The sequence below is a fragment of the Condylura cristata genome, unplaced genomic scaffold (genome assembly GCF_000260355.1).
Source record: "Condylura cristata isolate star-nosed mole 26May11 unplaced genomic scaffold, ConCri1.0 scaffold00010, whole genome shotgun sequence".
In the NCBI taxonomy this organism is placed as follows: Eukaryota; Metazoa; Chordata; class Mammalia; order Eulipotyphla; family Talpidae; genus Condylura; species Condylura cristata.
Window position 1 is genome coordinate 58,286,644 of NW_004567111.1, and position 20,827 is coordinate 58,307,470.

At 38.3% G+C, this 20,827-nt stretch overlaps 1 protein-coding gene and 1 pseudogene across 1 annotated transcript in view; one reads left to right on the top strand and one right to left on the bottom strand.

The window, feature by feature from the left end:
• The window catches only part of PARP4 (poly (ADP-ribose) polymerase family, member 4), a 116,601-nt gene that overhangs the window by 22,508 nt on the left and 73,266 nt on the right, over positions 1 to 20,827 (bottom strand). The window contains exons 23-30 of the mRNA XM_004680362.2: positions 19,891 to 19,958; positions 19,057 to 19,244; positions 14,613 to 14,712; positions 13,049 to 13,219; positions 12,713 to 12,793; positions 4,187 to 4,267; positions 3,149 to 3,244; positions 2,512 to 2,634 (exon numbers count right to left, since the gene is read on the bottom strand). Coding sequence (XP_004680419.1) covers positions 2,512 to 2,634; positions 3,149 to 3,244; positions 4,187 to 4,267; positions 12,713 to 12,793; positions 13,049 to 13,219; positions 14,613 to 14,712; positions 19,057 to 19,244; positions 19,891 to 19,958 — 908 coding nt within the window. The remainder of the gene's footprint in view (positions 1 to 2,511; positions 2,635 to 3,148; positions 3,245 to 4,186; positions 4,268 to 12,712; positions 12,794 to 13,048; positions 13,220 to 14,612; positions 14,713 to 19,056; positions 19,245 to 19,890; positions 19,959 to 20,827) is intronic.
• LOC105853464 lies at positions 15,430 to 16,302 on the top strand (annotated as a pseudogene).

The window sequence follows — 20,827 nt, forward strand, 5'->3', positions numbered from 1 at the left end:
GAGGATTTCAAGGGCCTTAAACATAAATGGGTGTTGAACTTTGTCAAAAGACTTCTCCGCATCTATTGATATGATTATGTGGTTTTGCTGTAAGATTTTTTAAATTTGCTCTTCACTGTCTGGGAACATTTATATTTAGAACCCTGTTAAATGAGGTTGGAAAGTTAAGAGATTGCTCACACATGTACAAATAAGCAAATTGTAAGACTCAACATGTCTTGCATCCTCCATTATTTCCCCCACTGAGAAGCTGATTCTCCAGAAGTTATATATAGAAGGTTGTTAGTCTTGGATTCAGGGTGATGCAATACTAAGGTGTAGCCAATCTGCCAATTCTGTTGTCTATGATAACCCCTTTTTTTTTTTGAGGCCAACATGTTTAATCGGCTATGAGTTGTAGCCAAGGAATTTTTCATCTCAGACATTGTAATTTTATCTTTAGATAACCAATCTGGGTATCTGTTTTTGTATTTTCATCTCTCTAGTTAACAAGCTCAATAATTCCTCTACCTTCTTGAACATAACACATGTAGAGTAAGAAAATCAGAAAACAGAAGGTACAAGGAAGAAAATAAAAATCACATAGAATCTTAATCTGTTTGGTACATACCTTTTCAGATCTTTTTCAGATCTTTTGTGAATGTTCTATACAAATATGAAATACATTTTGACAATAAGGATGTGTTGTTTCAAGTACAACAGCTGACTATAAATTGTACACTAGCGATTGTTTCCTAAAATATGGCATTCAAATAGCCTTGTTGTGGGAGTAACATAGAGTAGAAGGTCCTCTTGATTTCCTTTAACATTCCTTGAGCCAGAGTCCCTGAATCCTGAAGAGTCCTTGAAGTCCCCGAATAATAACTGGTGTCATGACAACGATGTCATGAACTGCCATAGCCAATTAAGTGGGGAATGGGATGTGACCCCTACAGTCTGCAGCCTCTGTGTTCTCAGTCACTATTTTATTCACTTTCAGTTATCATTTGATTTTTGCCAATTTGACTGATTAAAAAAAAAGATAGTCTCACTGCAGTTGTTTGGGTGCAATTTCAACTGTTTTTGTTTCTTTTTTTAAACTGAGGTAACTTTTGTTTATAATACTGTATAGATTTCAGGTATGTGTAGTTTAATACCTCAGCAGCTATACAAATCACACTATGCTCATCATCAATGTCCATATTTTTTTCCTCCCTCTGCCTTTTTCCCCTCTGGTAACCATCATTTTGTTGTCAGAGACTAAGGGTTTGTTTTGTTTGTTCATTCTTAGGCCTACCCAACCTACTCACTTGTAGTTTTAATTTGCATTTCTTTTAACAAAAACGAAGCCAAACATCTTTTTCTGTGTTAAAAAGCCATATTATTTTCTTATTTATGATTAAACCCTTTCTTCATTCTTCACTTGGATTGTCTTTTTTAAATTAATGGGACTTCTTTTATATCTATTAAGATAATAAATCTGTTTCTGTTGCAAATATTTTTTTCTCTATTTCGCCATTGTCTTTATATTTTGTCATTTGTCTAAAATCTCTTTGCATTTTTGGAAACACCATTCAAATACCTCCTTAATGTTAACTTTTCAATATAATGTTGGCTCTTTTATGCTTTGGATCATTATAGAAGAGGGGGTGGGCCACCTCATTACACCAGAGTCACTCTTTCAGCCTGACCACTGTAGTTCTGTGGTAGCTATGACTTCTCTTCTATCCAAGAGGAGCTAAATGACTAGGGAAGTGATCCAAGAAAGGGAATGGAAATGTGATTTCCTGAAGTTTTTATCTCCCTTTCTTATCTATAAGATAAAAAATAGAAATAAAACTCTTCAAGGAGAATTTTAAGAAACATTTGCTTTTTAATTTTGTTGTGGTTGATTATTTACCATTTCAAAACATACTAAACAATGATTATATCAGCAAAGCAAATATGGTTTTACATTTTTAACTAAATAATAACTTTGCAATGAATAAAAACATGAAAGCTGAATATTTTATATTTATCTGAACTTCCTCTCCTCACAAACTTAATTCCTTAGTTTCGAGTTCCTAAATTTTGGCAATTTTACATCTCTAACCTGGATTCCTGACAGTTCTATTATCACTATTTTGTTCCTCTACTCTTGAATTTCCCTTCTAATTTTTATTTAAATCATGCTTCACAATTTTTATTCTTCTTCCAGCTATATGGGAGGCCGTACAAAGTGCTATACTAAGAAATAATGCCAGTGACTTTACACTATTATGAGGAACTTTAGTTTCCTGTACGACAGTTCAATTATCTACGAAGGAAGCATAACCACAATTCCCTTTTAGTATTTTACAGATACATTTATGTATGATGACTTTCTCTTTTCTGTAAAGAACATTTTTATAACTGTCCAAATATTTTCTATTATTATAGGGAAGCAATCATTTTTGTACATACAAGTTATAAAGGTACAATTTTAGCCGACGATTTCCTTCACAACATAAAAATGGGAAAACAGTATCAATCTATTTCATCATTAACATTTACCTGTGACATGTTGGCATCTGGCTTCTCTTCTTGCCAGCTCATGTATGACAGAAGATCTACATCTTCTTTGGCAATAAGTTCCAAAATATTTGGAATAATAGGAGCCAATAACTCATTGTCATCCTATATTGAATCACAGGTAAAAACAAACAGATATCATGTTAAATGATTATCTAACATTTTAATGCCTTGTGAACCTTTGGTTTAGACTGTGTTTAGGTGTAAGATGTGACTATGTATCTTAGGTCACAGAGACAGAGGGGAGGAACCAGACAGGCTCTGCTGAGTGGCTTCTGATTATTGTGTAGAAATCTTATGAAGAAGAAAGGGCCTTGGTGAGGTTAAAGGAAGTTCAGGTTTTTCCTGCTAGCTGAGGGTCTTGGATTAAGAAGAGATTCAACATGCCAAAAATATAACAAAATTGTACATCTCTTTAAAAAGTGTATGTGTAGCTAATAAATAACTATAACATTAAAAACAGTAATATACTTAACTCATTTTGAGATCCCTAATGCTGAGGCTGGAGCCATGGCTGACTAGTCTCTTATTTCCACTCTCTGCCTCATGTGTGGGTAAGAGTAATTTTCGTAGCATGGAAATATAAATAAGGTAACTGGGAGTTGACAACAATACATACCCTTTTCTCAACTGCCACAAAGCTTGTAAATTGTGTTATGAGAGAGTTTTCTTTACTGAGTTCAATGATCAGAGATTTTAAAAGCTGCTTTTTCATCTAGGAGAGAATAAAATAAATGAAGTCATGTCCTGCTTTATTTTCTCACTATTTACTGTGATCAATTAAGCAAGTATTAAATAATCTAAAAAGTGTTTTTAATAAAATCATTATGCTTTCAAACTAATTAAAGTTGTCAGTCCTCTCCAAGTAAGAAACTCAACATTCCTTGCTAAATGGGACCAACTTACAAACTACTTTGTAGCTAGAATAATACATACACAAATAGCTCTTCAAATTGACAAATTACTCTCAAATCTGGAGTTTTGGTAGTGTTTTAATGATGAGGAACCTGGGGCAGTGAGAGGTAGAGTGACTTCTTTGGTGATTGGTTGGTGCCCTCAGAGATTAAATGGTGTCAAGCAAAACAGAACACTAAGGCTGCTAATTCAAGGGTGGTGAAGGAGAAGAGTGAAAGCATAGGCCATTTATCACAGCATCATGTCAATGACTGGGTACTTTGCTTTTGGTAGGGCTGAGTTCTCATGTCCCTGTGACCTTGGTCTGGGTAAGTAGGGCACTCTGCCAGGGGCCTCAAGGAGTTGGCTCTGCTGTGTCTCTTTAGGCAGACCACCCACCTGTCCTCCACTTGAGCTTCTTCAATAGTAGGGAATACAGATGCCTATAACAGATAAGATCTGAAGTCATGTCTATCACAGACACCTGTGAAGGTTCTCTAAGTCCACATATAGCCTTTCCTGATGGGCAAATTATCATAGGGTTCTCTAGAAGCTACTCATATCTCTGTTTCTGCTAATTCATCCAACAACTATTTAAGGAGCACCCTGTGCCCCAGACACAGAAAAAAAACAAAGATACAGACATCAGTGACCCTGACACAGCTTACTTCATCCAGCTCTCCTCACATTGTTTCTATGGCTAAATCAATTTTAATAAGGATAAAAAACAACATGTGATGTTTTTACTACGAAAAGAGCGGACCTCATGATTTGTTTCATCTTCATGGAGAACGCCTTCTTCATAGTCTCTGATCAATGCTCGTGCTGTCAGCTTATGAATCATCTGTGTTAAAGTAACAAAGGAAAAATTTTCAAATGCTTCTCATTAAGTCTTACCTGGAAAACCATTTTCTAAATTGAGGTATAATTTACATACAGCAAAATTATCCCTTTTGAAGTGTGAAGTGTGATGAGAGTTATGAAGTGTGTACAGTTGTGTGACCATCACTGAAATCAATGCACAGCAGTGCCCTCACCATACAACATACACCCCCACAGCCCATGGCCAACAGCATCTGTTTCTTGTCCCTACAGTATGACTTTTCTATAAAGACCACTTTGCCAATTCAATGATTTCAAACATGTTAAACTGCTTTCTACTATGGGAAGAGCCAGCTTCATGCTGGGATGTCCAGAGTGGGGGTGTCCTCTGTGAGAGGCAACAGCACAGGGCTCTGGGTTTCCTTTCTTTTCTCTCAAATGAAACAGAACAGATCTTAAATGGCACTGTGTGCTTTCAATGAGTTCAGTCCTGCACTTTGTTATTCATACAGCCACTGTTCACAAGGGAAGTAAACTACAATAACTGATTTTATTGAAAAGCACCTCTTTCCAGGTAAAATCATGATAATTTATTTACTTCATATATTTAAGTTTTAAAATAGTATGGATATTCTTTTAAGTCACACACATAAGTCACTGTCAAGGAAATAGTAAGCATTATCGATTCAGTGCCAAAATATAAGGTGTATGGTATTTAAAGTAAAAAGGTAGCAATATCAGCTTAATGGTTTATCTGCTTATACAATACTCCTATGAATAGTAAGCTACATAAACAGCACAGAAGGCTTAGTAATTTCCTAGGTTTAAATGTCACAGATTCAGTAGTATGAATACTACAAGTTTTTGATGGTAATTCATTTTCTTCTGTGATATTGTGATTTATAAAGAACATACTTTGGTCACTCATATGACCAAAATATATTTCTCATATGTATTTGATCTTCATCCACAGTTTGTGGCTGACAGATCTTATAGTGCCAGCAATGCACACAGCATGATCCAGGCAGACAGGTAAAGGAGAGTCCTAGAGCCCTCAATAGCTTTTTTAGGCTTTTAATAATCTTAGCACACAATTTGTAGTGAGGCAACCAGGAGCAGGCCAGGCAAGTGGACCAGGGCCTAGGATTAATTTTTACTCTTTCTGGCACCTGTCCTCTGCTCCTGTATTCCATCCTCTGTGACTCTGCACTTATATGCTTTGTCTCTCAGGTCAGCTATGCCCATTACATGTACCCACACTATACTGCAGGTGCTGCCATCAGGGACATGTGTAAGGCCACAGGTGTCAATCGTTGATGCTAATGGTGGGATGGCAGAAAAAAACCTGATAATTTCCATTTACCCTACAGCTCTCAAAACTCTTAGAATTTCTTAAATGTTAAGAGTGATAAAAGTATCCTTTGGATTGTTAGTGAGGTGACTTCTAGAAGCACATAAGGGTGGTGGCTGGTTGCCAGGAGAGCCAACCATGTGATTAGCAGGTAGGAATTTCCTGTTTCATTCTCCTTAGAGTTGAGAGGTGACAGAGTAGGAAGTTGCATTCAATTGCTAAAGGCCAGTTATTTAATCAATCAAGTCTGGATAATGCAACCTCTGTAAGAACCCAAAGAGATATCCATGTATGATAAAGGCCTTTAAGTTCTTGGGACAGAAGGACAATATCTTAACATATGGGCCACACATGACAAACCCATAGCCAATATCATTTTCAATGGTGAAAAGCTAAAGTTTCCCTTAAGGTCTGGAACAAGTCAAGGATGTCCACTTTCACCACTGCTTTTCAATGTAATACTAGAAGTCCTAGTCAGAGCAATAAGACAAGAGAAACACATACAAGGAATCCGAGTAGGGAAAGAAGAAGTAAAACTATCACTACTTGCAGATGATATGATAATATACATAGAGAACCCAGAAAACTCCACAGAAAAACTAATCAAAATAATCAACCAACTGAGTAAAGTAGTAGGATACAAAATCAACACAGAAAAGTCAGTTGCCTTCCTATATGCAAACAATCAAGCTGAAGAAGAAGAAATCAAGAAAACCATCCCTTTTATAATTGAAAAATCAAATCAAATAATTGGGAATAAACCTAACAAGAGAGGTGAAGTACATCTACAAAGAAAATTATAAAACATTGCTAAAAGAAATACAAGAAGACACAAAGAAATGGAAAGACATCCGCTGTTCATGGATTGGAAGAATTAACATTATCAAAATGGTCATCCTAAAAGTAACTTACAGATCAGTGCTATTCCAATAAAAATTTCAATAACATTCTTCAAAGAAATAAAACATATATTGACAAAGTTCATATGGAGTCATCACAAGAAACCTCTAACAGTCAAAGCACTCCTGACTAAAAAGAAGGGGAATGGAGGTATCACTCTCCAAGACTTCAAACCACACTACAAAGCCACAATAATTAAAGCTGCATGATACAGGAACAAAAACAGATAAACAAACTGATGGAATCAACTAGAAAGCTCAGAAATTAACTCACAGACTTGTGAACAACTAATCTTTGATAAAGGAGCAAAGAATATGCAATCAAGCAAAGACAGTTTGCTCAATAAATGGTTCTGGGAAAAGAATAAAGTTAGACTACTGCCTAACACCATGCACAAGAACCAATTCAATATGTGTTAAAGAATTAGACAGATGACCTGAAATGATTAAAATATATAGAAAAAAATATAGGCAAAACACTGCATGACATGCATATCAGTAATAACTTTAAAGACACATCACCTAAAGCAAAGAAAATGAAGGAAAAGACATGCAGCTGGAATTACACCAAATTAAAGAGATTCTGTACAGAAAAACAGACATTAGCCAAAACAAAGAAACACTCCACTGATTGGGAGAAAGTATTTGCACACAATACGAGTGATAAGGGACTTATCACAAAGATCTACAGAGAGCTAATGAAGCTCAAAAAACCCAAACTAAACAACCCAGTTAAAAAATGTGCAGAAGAGGGCCCTCCCTGGTGGTGCTGTGGGTTAAAGCACCACACTAAGAAGCTAAAGCCACCTCAGCATGAGTTCGATCCCCGCCTGCCCGGGAGGTGATCCACATGGCATGACAGACCTCTCCTGACCAACCCGTTGCTCCCCTCAGCAGTGCATCTCGAAGGTCTGCCTGTTCTGCTCCCCACTCTGTCTCTGGTGAATTCTCTCACTGCTCCTGCACTTCTGGCATATATCCCAGACATATGAAAAAATGTTCAGCATCACTGATAATCAGGGAAATGCAAATCAAAACCACAATGAGATACCACCCCATACCAGCAAGAATGGCATATCTTAAAAAAACTAGCAACAAATGTTGGTGAAGATGTGGAGAAGAAGAAACTCTCTACATTGTAGGTAGGAGTGCAAACTGGTCCAATCACTATAGAAAAGCTGTATGGAGATTCCTCAAATTACTAAAAATGTAGCTTTAATATGATCCAGCAATTCCACTCCTAGAAAACTACCCAAAGGAAACAAAACATTAATTCAAAAGGACATCTGCACCCCTATGTTTATTGCAGCACAATTTACAATAGTTAAGCAATGGGAGAAATCCAAATGCCCAAAAATACATGTGGTATATTGACAACATGAAATATTACCCAGCAATCAAAAAGGATAAACTCATGCCCTTGAAAGCCACATGGATGGAGATGGAAAGGACTATGCTCAGTGAACTAAGCCAGAATGAATATATATATATATATATAAATACATATATAGGATGGCCTCATATATAGGAGGAGTGTATGAGAACCAAGTAAGAGGTCAGGGAAATAAGTATAATGAAGTAAAAATCAGAATCATCAGGCTACTATAGATCAGAGATATTCCGTAGGGGGGAAGAAGGGGAGGAAGATCAGGGTAGGAGTGTGAAGAGCACAAAAATTATGGTGATGGTGCATGGGTGTAATGGTGGGAATTTCATGGGGGAAATCATATATTGTACCAAAATGAAAGATGATGTAATACATATTATTTTTTAAAAAATTTAGAAAAAGAACCCAAAAAGGAAGGTTTGGGAGACCTATGATCATTTAAGATCTGGGGCGACTAGCACACCTGGGTAGGGCATAGAGGCCCAATATTCTTTTCCTACTCCTTATCCCATGTATCTTTTTATGTGGCTATTGGTGATAAATATAATAAATCAGTGATTTGGTGAGTAAATTGGTTTCCTGATTTCTGTGAGCTCCTCCAGCAAATTAACTGACCTCTCAGGAGGGGGAAGTGGGAAGTTCTGACTAATAGCCAATTGGTCAGAAGCACAGGTAATAGCAACTGGGAGCTGAAGTCGAGGTTGGTTTTGAGCGATTGGTTCCTTAATCCATGAAAGCTGGTACTGTCTCTGGGTAAAACTGTCAGAATTGAGTTGGCTTCTCAGACATCTGCTGGATTTGCTTGTTGGAGTGAGGAACACTCATGCTGGAATTGAGAACAGGGACCCATGTAGCTTTTTTTTTTTTTAAATACTTATGTATGCATACAGAACTGGGGTACAGGCAAGAGGTGCAGGGTGGTGAGAAGATTCATCAGAGACAGAGTAGGGAACAGAACAGGCAAATTGATAAAACTACACGGCTGAGGGGAGCAGCGGGCAGGTCAGGAGAGGTCTGCGGCGCCATGTGGATCACTTCTGGGGCGGGGATTGACTCGCACTGAAGCGGCTGTACCAGTTTTGCAGTACTGAGCTTTGACCTGCTGCACCACCAGGGAGGGCCCCACATAGCTTTTCATCAAAAAGAAAAATTAAACACATCCCTAGTATATGATATGATTGACTTAGTACATTTTATTTTTTTAAGATTTATTTTATTTATGCATTCAAGAACTGGGTTGCAGGCCAGAGGAGCAAGGAATGAGAAGATTCACCAGAGACACAATGATGAGCAGAATAGGTGGATCTATTGAAATACAAAATTGAAGGGGAGCAGCAGGTGAGACAGGAGCAGTCTGTTGTGCAATCATGGATAGAACCTTGGCTAAGGATTGAACTCACACTGCAGTGGTTGGTGATCGCTTGACAGTACCGAGATTTTAACCCCTATGCTACCACAGTGGTCACCAGTACTTCCCATTTTAAAATAACATAGGTGAACCAGTGGCACTAATATATTTTTAAAGATTTATTTATTTATGCATACAGAACTGGGGTATACGCCAGAGGTGCAGGGGCAGTGAGAGGTTTCACCAGAAAGAGTGGGGAGCAGAGCAGGCAGACTGATGAAGTACACTGCTAAGTATACTTCAGCAGCAGGCGAGACAGGAAAGGTCTGCTGCTATGTGGGTCACCTCCAGGGCTGAGGATCAAACTCATGAGAAGTGGCTGCAGCTAGTTTTATAATTCTGTGTTTTAACCCATTGTGCCATCAGGGAGGGCCCATCAATTAACATTCATCGAGTCATGAGTACCACTGAGAATCTCCTTAAAAATTTTTCATAAAGTGGGTTTTATCCCAGGAGCACAAGGATGGTTCAGCATCAGAAAATCAACTACTGTAATCCATTACATCAACCGACAGAAAAATAAAAACCACATAATCATATCAATAGATGCGGAGAAGGCATTTGACAAATTTCAACACCCACTTCTGTTTAAGGCCCTCAAAATCCTTGGAATAGAAGGAACATACCTGAACATGATAAAAGCCATATATGACAAACCCACAGCCAATATTATCCTCACTGGAGAAAAGCTGAAAGCCTTTCCCTTGAGATGAGAACAAGACAAGGGTGTCCAATATCACCACTGCTCTTCAACATAACACGGGAAGCCAGAGCAATAAAACAGGAAAAAGACATACAATGAATCCAAATAGCGCAAGAAGAAGTAAACTGTTCTTATTTGCAGATGATATGTTAATCTACATGAAAAACCCTAAAAACTCCACAGAGAAACTAATCTAAACCATCAACCAGTTTAGCAAGGTAGCAGGATATAAAATCAACACACAAAAATCAGAAACCTTGCTATACACAAACAACCAATCAGAAGAAACAGAAATTTAAAAACCATCCCCTTTTCAATTAAAGCAAAAAGAATCAAATACCTGGGAATCAACCTAACAAAAGAGGTAAAAGACCTCTACAAAGAAAATTACGAAACACTGTTAAAAGAATTACAAGAAGACAACATGAAATGGAAAGACATTCCCTGCTCATGGATCAGAAGAATTAACATCATCAAAATGGCCATCCTGTCAAAAGCAATATATGGATTTAACGCCATCCCAATAAAAATCTCAATGACATTCTTCAAAGAAATAGAAAAAATGTTGATGAGATTCATACGGAACAACAAAAGACCTCAAATAGCCAAAATTCTCATGACTAGGAAGAGAATGGAGACATTACAATCCCAAACTTCAAGCTATACTACAAAGCCATAGTAATCAAAACTGCATGGTACTGGAACATGAACAGAAATACAGACTAGCGGATTGGGATAGAAAACCCAGATATAAACCCACAGGCTTATGGACAGCTAATCTTTGACAAAGGAGCAAAGAAGATACAATGGAACAAAGAAAGTTTGTTCAGCAAATGGTGCTGGGAAAACTGGGAAGCTACATGCAAAACAATGAAACTAGATCACTAGATCACCATACACAAAAATCAATTCGAAGTGGATGAAAGACCTAGACATAAGAATGGAAATCATAAAATACCTGGAAGCAAAGATGGGCCAAACACTACACGATATATACTTCAGCAACATCTTTAAAGATAGAGCACCCAATGGCACGATAGTGAAGGCAAGGATAAATAGATGGGACTACATCAAGTTAAAGAACTTCTGTACAGCAAAAGAGACAGTACAAAAAACAGACAGCCCACTAATTGGGAAAACATCTTCTCACACAAAACCAGTGATAAAAGTTGATCACACAAATATATGGAGAACTGACGAAACTCAACAAAAATAAAGAACCCCATCAAAAAATGGGCAGAAGAGCTAAAAAGACACTTCTCCAAAGAGAAAATGCAGATGGCCAAAAAGCATATGAAAAAATGTTCAACATCACTCGTAATAAGGGAGATGCAAATTAAAACCACCATGAGATACCACCTCACCCCAGTGAGAATGGCACATCTTCAAACAACTAGCAACAACAAATGTTGGCGAGGATGTGGGGAAACTCTCCTACACTGCTGGTGGGAATGCAAACCAGTACAACCACTATGGAAAACTGTTTGGAGGTTCCTCAAACTGCTAAACATGGAGCTTCCCTACAACCCAGCAATCCCACTCATAGGTATCTACCCAGTAGACACAAAAACACTGATTCAAAAAGATACCTGTACCCCCATGTTTATTGCTGCTTTATTCACAATTGAAAAGACATGGAAACAGCCCAAATGCCCAAAAATGGATGACTGGATCAAAAAGATGTGGTATATATACACAACAGAATATTACTCAGCAACCAAAAAAAAAAGAAACCCATGCAGCAACATAGATGGAGCTGGAAAAGATTATGCTTAGTGAAATAAGCCAGAAAGAAAGTGAAAAATACCGGATGGTTTCTCTCATAGCAGGAATATAACGGAACAGGTGAGAAAATAATGATAATAATGAACAGCTATATGCCAGAGACATTTTGTGGGGGTGGGTTGGGGAGTGGGATCACAAACAGTGGGGAAGGGAAATGCAGTAGACTATGGTGATGGCACATGGGTGATTTGGTGATGGGAAACCCAAAGGGACTGCAACTGAGATGGAAAAATGCACAAAAGTATGTAAAAATAAACTATTATAAAATTAAAAAAATTTTCATGCATAAAATACTATATTTAGTTGTAGTTATTTATATCCAATATGCCCCCAGTGATACATCTAGACTCAAGAACTGCAGAAGAGTCTACTTTACAAATTGAAAACTGAAAGAAATTCCTCCACATAATATTATTGTAAGGAACATGGGGTATTCAGGCTTTTTCCCTCTCCTGTTACCAGCCTCTATAGCCACCACCTGTGGTCTTGCTTTCTGCCTAGGTTTCATTACTCACATACTACTCGTGATTGCAAAAGGTGCTTGGGATCACGAGTGTGAGGGACGTCCACCAATCATCGTGGACAACAGAGCTGAGAAGCCACAGAGCATGGGGTATATGCATTTGTAAATATGGACAAGTGGGCTGAAAAGCTAAGGATAAAGGAGAAATTTGGGGGTGGCTAGGAAGCTCAGTTCCTTCCCTGCCTGCTGGTCAGTTTGTATGTCTGGTCCCCTGATTCAGCATAAAGGCATATGAAGTCTCCAAAATTTTCATTTCACCTGCCTACATCAACCATGAATTTGCCTGGCACCACAACTGTGTACTGAAACACAGAAAAGCCACCACAACAAAGGTAGTACATGAAGCACTATATATAAAACATTGTAACTTTCAACAATGATTCATTCCATAGTTAAAGTGTTGATTCTTACTGTTCCGGTTGTCTTCTGAAGTTCAGTTGTTGACACCATTGTAGAAAATTCCTTCTCTTGGATTAATGCACATAAAGTTGCCTAAATGGGAAAAAAACCCTATTAACTTTTCTGTTTCACAATATGTAGGTTAATTTAACAAACTCAGTGATTTCCTCTCTTTTTAGAGTTAAAAGTTCCCACAGCTACTCTGGATAGTCATGTGACCATGTTCCAAGGAGATCTGTCAGCAGATTATGATTTGGAGGTAAGTTGTAATGGGAACAAAGGAAAAAGAAAATAATTAGCAAAACATATTTTTTTCCTCCCCAGCAAAGCAAATTGTGTCCTCCTTACCTGTGTGCAGTGAGGAATGAGCCCATAGACCAGGAGCTGGTTATTATGGAACAGAGACTGCACCTGGACAGGGGCCTGCAGGGGTTCAGGGGCATCTGTGCTTAGCTGTTGCCATTTGATGGAGACCGAGTGGCAGCTTGGAGATCGTAACCTAGTTACTTGGTCTTCTATCTATTTTAAAAGAGCAGCAATATTTTCAAATGTTATATACATAAAATAATTACTTAACACTTAAAACTTACATTCTATCCTATCTACCCATAGCTCGTTCACTGTTCCTTCCTGCTATATTTTTCCAAAAAGATTTAAAATAGAAAATTTAATACTGACATTAGCACAAAATGTAGATTTATAAAACATCCTAAAATTACTTCATAATGGTTAATTACTAATTATTGCTTTGGTATGGAGCAAATTCTAGTTGTAAAAATTAATCTTACCAAGGACTAGAATAGACACCTCTCCAGAAAAGATGAATAGCCACTATGTACATGAAAAGATGCTCAAAAGCACCAGTCACTGGAGAAATACAAATCAAAGTCCAAAGAAATACAATTTCACCCTCATTAAGTGTGAGGTATAATTTGCATACAAAAGGTGATAAACAACATGTGGCATATACGTATAACAGAATATTATTCATCCGTAAAAAGGAAGAAATTCCTGATATATGCTATAACACAGACAGACCTTGAAGATATTATGTCAGGTGGAATAAGAGAGGCACAAATGGACAGATAATGTATAATTCCACTGACAGGAGGTATGTTAAGCAGTCAAACTCCTAGAGACAGAAAATAGAATGGTTGCTGCTGGGGCTGGAGGGAAGGGAAAGTTGGGGGGAAGAGAAGTTGGGGGAAAGGGAATGTAAAGTTGTGAACTGAGTACATGTGTCTAGGATGAGAAAGTTCTGGAGATAGATGGTGGTGATGGTAGCTCACATTGTGAATGTGCTTAATAACATTAATTGTACACTTAAAAAGGGGTAAAATTTATGTATATTTTGCCACATTAAAAACTAATCCTGGCCCTCCCTGGTGGCACAGTGGGTTAAAGCACTGCACTGAGAATCTAAAAGCCACTTCCTCATGAGTTCGATTCCCGCCTGCCCCGAAGGTGACCACATGGCGTGGCAGACCTCTCCTGACCCGCCCGCTGCTCCCCTCAGCAGTGTACTTCGTCGATCTGCCTGTTCTGCTCCCCACTCTGTCTTTGGTGAATCCTCTCACCCTCCACATCTCTGGCCTGTACCCCAGTTCTATATGAATAAATAAATAAATCTTAAAAAAAAAACCTAATCCTATTAAGTTATGTGTTATCCTTCACTTTAGAATAGCAATCTATGACACTCTATAAAGTGGAGACTGAACTATTAATTATAAAAATGACCTAGTATTTACTGTGTGCTTATTAGGTGCAAGATGAAAGGACTTAAAGGCTAGAGGGATGCATACTTCTGCCTCTTCCTAGTTTCATTGTTCATTACAGAAACTACTATATTTTAAGAAGATAATATTTCCACATGTAAACAAAAGACTCGAAATAAGATGTTTGATAAATGTACCTGTTTTTTCCAACTACGTTTGGATTTTGAGTTAAAATATTCAAATGCTCCAGCACCACACTGCGACAATGTCCTTAAGATATGACGATTGGCTGTAGAACTGATCACATTTTACATATTTTAATTTTCAAGAAATTTTAGAAGCATTTCTGAAACAGTAACATTAAGTTAATATTGGCATAACTCAAAATTCAGCAGAAGGGATATTACATGCAGAAGGGTTTATTCTTCCACTGAGATTAAAAAGATAAAACTTATGATAGGTAGTATGAATTTAAACTCCTACATATCAGAGGATTTATTTCTCTTTCATTATAGAGAATAACAGAAATTCTTGACTTTCTGTTTATCAAAAGAGAAAGTGGATGATTCTGGAAAACTCCAAAAAGATACAAGAATGCTGATAAAGATAGCAACCTACTTTCTGTCAGTTGACCAAATCTGATCCCAAAGATCAAGAACTGATAGCTGATAGTCTACATTTTCAAATTTAATACACATTTTGGTAGCCAAAGGTACAAAGAAGTAACTCTCACTCCAGTACACATTATATCTGATATTTAACTGACAATGTCTTATCAAATTTCTCTCAATAAAAATTCTATAGCTGTTAAGAATGTCTTTTTTATTGTTTCCTCCTGAAATATCAAAGAAATGACTACTTTCACTTTGTCCTCCACCTGAGGCACCTGAAGTCTGACATCTAGTGAGCTGAGCAACCGCAGCTTCCAGCAGGGTGGGTGGGAGGTTAGATGAGAGGGGTGGCGTGAAGGTTGGCAGGGGGTCTTGGGCAGAAGGGACAAGGGTCGTAGGGGGAATGAGGCAGGTGGCAGCCCTCAGAAGACCATTAAATTACCTCCCCCAGATGCTTGCAACATACAGACAGGGCTGCTTGCAGCCAATGTGTACCTCCCATCACATGCTGACCTCTCAGCAAAGTTGCCAGAGAGATTTTCAATGAAGGATTTTGTTTGCGGTTGGTAAATTGAATGTGAAAACCAAGTGATGCAATGGTACGGAACTTTCAACATCTGGTTCATCTAATGTAGACATGATAAAGTTGGACTTGGAAACCAAATATAAATGGTGAGTATAGTCAAACTTTCACAGCAAAATCAAACATAGTAACACTCTGGGAATAGAAATTTCAACTGAAGACCAAAACTGTCAAGGTTTGAAACTGACATTGTCACCAAACACAGGAAAGAAAAAATAGTAAAATCAAGTCTTCTTATAAAAGGGAGTCCATAAATTTTGGTTGTGATGCTGATTTTACTGGATTAGTAATCCATGGTTCAGTTGTCTTTGGTTATGATGGCTGGTTTGCAGGTACCACATGACCTTTGACAGTACACACTCGAAGCTGACAAAGACTAACTTTGCAGTGGGCTACAGGACTAGGGACTTCCAGCTACATACTAATGTCAATGATGGGTCAGAATTCAGACAGTACGTTATCAGAATTCAGTCAGTACGTCAGTAAACCTTGCTTGGACCTCAGGAACCAACTGTACTTGCTTTGATATTGCAGCTAAATATCAGTTGGATCCCACTCCTTCCATTTCAGCAAAAGTCCACAACTCTAATTTAACTGGAGTGGACTACACACAGACTCTGAAGCCTGGTGTGATTTACACTGCTTGCTCAGGTAGACAGGAAGAACATGAATGCTGTAGCTCACTTGCCCTGAAGATGGTTATCTATCTAGTTACTAGTGCCACAGTTGTATAGTCACCCACACATTATTTAAATATTACCAAAGTGGAGCTTCTATATGATCCAGCAGTTCTACTCCTAGGAATCTACCCAAAGGACACAAAAACATTAATTCAAAAGGACATCTGCACCTCTATGTTTACTGCATCACATTTTACAATAGGTAAGCTATGGAAGCAACCCAAACGCCCAAAAATAGATGACTGGATCAAGATGTGGTATATTTACACCATGGAATATTACTCAGAAATCAAAAAGGATAAACTCATGCCCTTCGCAGCCACATGGATGGAGCTGGAAGGGATCATGCTCAGTGAAATAAGCCAGAAAGAAAAAGAAAACTATTGAATGTTCTCACTGATAGGAGGAATGTAGAGGAAACAAATAAGGGATCAGGAAAAAAAAAAGAACTATAATAAAGTAAAATTCAGCACCACCAGACAACTATAGATCAGGGACATTCTGTAGGGGTGGAGGAGAGAGAAGAAGCAGGACAGGAACAGGGAGAGCACAAGCAACTATGGTGATGGTGCATGGATGAATTGGTGGGAATTTCAGAGGGAAATCAAACATTGTACAAAAATGAAGGATGGCCCTCCCTGGTGGCGCAGCGGGTTAAAGCACAGCACTGAGAAGCTAAAGCCACTTCCGCATGAGTTCGATTCCCGCCTGCCCCGGAGGTGACCACATGGCGTGGCAGACCTCTCCTTACCCGCCCACTGCTCCCCTCAGCAGTGTACTTCGTAGATCTGCCTGTTCTGTTCCCTACTCTGTCTCTGGTGAAGCCTCTCGCCACCCCTGAGCCTCTGGCCTGTACCCCAGTTCTGTATGAACAAATAAATAAATCTTTAAAAAAAAAATGAAGGATGACATAATAAATGTAATAAGAAATAAATGTATTTAAGTATTAAAGGCACCAGATGCCAATAATGAAACAGACCTTTATGAAAACTATGCAACTGTATGACTGCTTTCTTTTACATTCCTTTTAACACTGAATATTGCCACTGAATGAAGATAGAACAATGAATCTTTTTAAATGAAGTTAATTTTTTTTTTGTTAATTTGAAACATCACTAGAATTATTTTTGGATCTCCAAACACTATCAATTATGAATAAAAACAAGGATACATAATTTTCAAAAATGAAATAAGCTATCACAAAAAGAACTGGAGTGTTATTTCTGAAATGCTTTTGGTTAGATTGGATTTACCTTAAATTCTCAAAACAAACCACCAATGATTACAACATTGATTACAAAATCCTGAAGGCAGAGTTGATTTGTATCTTAGAGATCTCATTGGTCAGTGAGACTATATGGCTCTCAGAGGACAGTCTCTAAGGCAGGATGAACAGTCTTTACTGGTGAACTCACAGCATATGGCTAGAGTTGGTGAATACAAATGACTAGGTGTAAAATGAGGCAAGAACATTTAGATTCTAAAATCTTGACAGAATATTAGCAACAACTCCAACTCCCTCTGGCTGAGTCAAGTGAACCAGCACACAATGACACCAAACCCTGTCATTTCCTTTGCAGCAGCCCTTTAATTTCCTTCCTGGATGTAGCCCAGACACTCACAATGTTGCTATTCATCTGTGTCCCCAACAATGTCCCACGAGAAGCCATTAGCAAAGATGGATCAAGATGTGAACCCTAATATGGCACAGCAGGCCCAACACATGGTAGAGGCATTGGAGAAGGGGAATGTCTTTGAAACAGGCCAAGGGACAGATTACCCCATACAAATCCAAGTTAACTAATCCAAGGTAAAGTCTTAGGAACAATTCCTGAGGGGGTGGTGGGGGTCCTTTTATGGGTTGGATAAACTCCCAGCTGGTTTGTGATACGCAGATAGGCCTCATATTACAGAGAACAGGAACAGGAGCAGTGACTAAAGACAAATGGGAGAGAGAAAAGAATCCAGTCCCTGGGGCTAATAACCAAGGGTCCTGCGCTGTGCACTGCCTCAAATATCGATGCAAGTGATCAGTCACTGGGATGATGACTATGGAGGAGGGCACAGAGGGCCTCAAGGACAGGCACACTTTATTCAAAGACAACCTAGCCACCTCTGTTTGGTGTTTTTTTGCATTTTCACCTCAGTTCAATACAAAAAAGTTAACTAACATTGGGGAAGGGGATAATTCCAACAATCATGGCGTTTTAGTCCTCCTGGAGAAGAATCTATATTGATCACGGGAATTGAAATGCAAATGTTCCTAGCATCCAGAAAGGTCATGAAGGAGCAAAGTCACCTGGGTGGAGATGCCTGAAAGTGGCAAGTACTCCTCAGTCTCCAACAAAATTATAAACGGGAGAGTGCGTGTCTGGCACTGCCAGATCTTCAGACTCCTCAGGACAGGTTGGAAACTTGGATTTTTTGCAAAATAATAATATCTAATATTGACTTGGGGCTTCCTTTGTGCCAGTTCTATTCTAAATGCTTTCTGCATATGAGCTCATTTAATTCTCACAGCAAACCTAGTATTAGTTTAGTATTTTCAGTATCATCTTCATTTTACTGAAAAAAAGTTACACAACTTATTCAAGGCCATAACTAATAAGTGGTCAACTCAAATTCTGAGACCCATGTGGTCTGGTTCAGACCAGAGCCCAGAACTCTGTATTTCTGCTCTAAACAGCTTTGATAAACTAGTATTGTTTTGAATCTTTCATGTTTCTTGAGCAGAGTCTTCACTGGTTGCACAATCTTGCACACTTACCCAGTGCCACAGCAGAACAGCCTGGTGTGGTGCACATTTCTCCTCACGAGTTGCAGGGTCAGGCCCATGTTCTGCAGGTGCCCATCAGATATAAGGAGGATGCTTCGAAACCCTTCAGAAGGGTATAGTAAGTTCAAATAACGGAGAGTTTTCCAGAAGTCCGTATTTCCCATGGTAGGTGTAGCTGACTAGAGGAAATGAAGCAAAAATTATTTATTATAAATCCTTTTTGGGTAAATTCACCAGTAACTATAACTGCTTAATAAAGCAAGTCCTTAATGGGAGTTTAGAGACAGAATCATGACAAGCTATGTTTTCCTAATTATAACTTTGTGGAACAACTATACTTACATCCTTTTAGTTTATTTCACATCACATGGTAACTTAACATTATTAGTAGGCACTTCTTTGTTTTTTTTTCTATGCTTTGTTTTTGCTTTTCAGTGGTTTTCAAAAAACATTACATCAAAATATTCCTGGGTTTGCCATCCTGAAGTAGACTGAGACGGCAAACAGTCCTCTCATATTGCTCCATTTTAGAAAAAGAAAAGAAAAAAAGGAGCAGAAAACATTTCCAAATTATTAATACTGGTTGTATATGTGTGGTACAATGGTGGGTGATTCCTTTCTTTCTATTCTCTTTAATTTCAAATTTTTATTTAATGGATTCAAATCATTACTATTAAAGAAATAAAAAGTGCTAGTCCATCCACATAAAAAAAATGGAATGACTAGGGGGTTCTGAGGGTGATTTGGGGGGAGTAAATCCTAGGAACCACCACTAAAACTCAAAAGATAAAGACTTAGGAGACAAAGGAAGGTTCTCTTACTCACCATAATGAACTCAGTTGGCATATTATTGCTTGTGATATACTTAGGATATGAAAATAACTCCTTGTAACCTGTATAGTAAGAATGGCATGAAGTGTTGCTAGTAACTATTCACTTTATTGACCACTAACAAAATTTTATAATTTTGGCATTAAAAAATTCATCACAGTATTCCTTTAAGTAGCACTTCTGAGTGTATTCAAAGTATGTACAAAATGTTCTGTGTTAGATGATAGGTATAGACTGTAGTAGGGGCCTCATGCAAAATAAGATGTGGATGTCACAATAACACAACAGCCTGGTCTCAGGAGGGGTGCAATCTCCTCCATGTCCTTTGCACTCGTGCTTGTTTTTTTTTTTTTTTTTAATTTATTTATGCATACAGTGGTTGGGGTGTAGGCCAGAGGATCACCAGAGACAGAGAGTGGGGAGCAGAACAGGTGAATTGACTGATGTACACTGCTGAGGGGAGCAGGGGTGAGACGGGAAGGGTCAGCTTGCTGGCTGGGGATGGAACTCATACTGCAGTGACTGCCTATAGCTTCAGTGCTGAGACTTAACCCCTTGTGACACCAGGATGGCCCTCATGTTTATTTGATCTCTGCTCCCAGCAGCAGATCCTTAGTAAAGGAGCTGAGCCTTCTGCTGAATGATAGATAAGAATAATAGGACATGAAAGTCACCTCACCCCACTCTTAGTTCTGCTCTCATTCCTTCCTTCTAGAGTCTGAGCTGTCCCTGGGCCTGGAGGATGACATTATCTTTCTTCTAAAGGGGATACTCTTATGTACCTGAGACTATTTCTTCCTGGTATTCTACAGCCATTCTGATTTCAAATATTTCATCCTTGTATCTGGAACCCTCATACTCATCAGACCAAGGGTTTGGTTCAGTTGACAATAAAAACATATTTATATAGCACTTAGTATGTAACAGACAC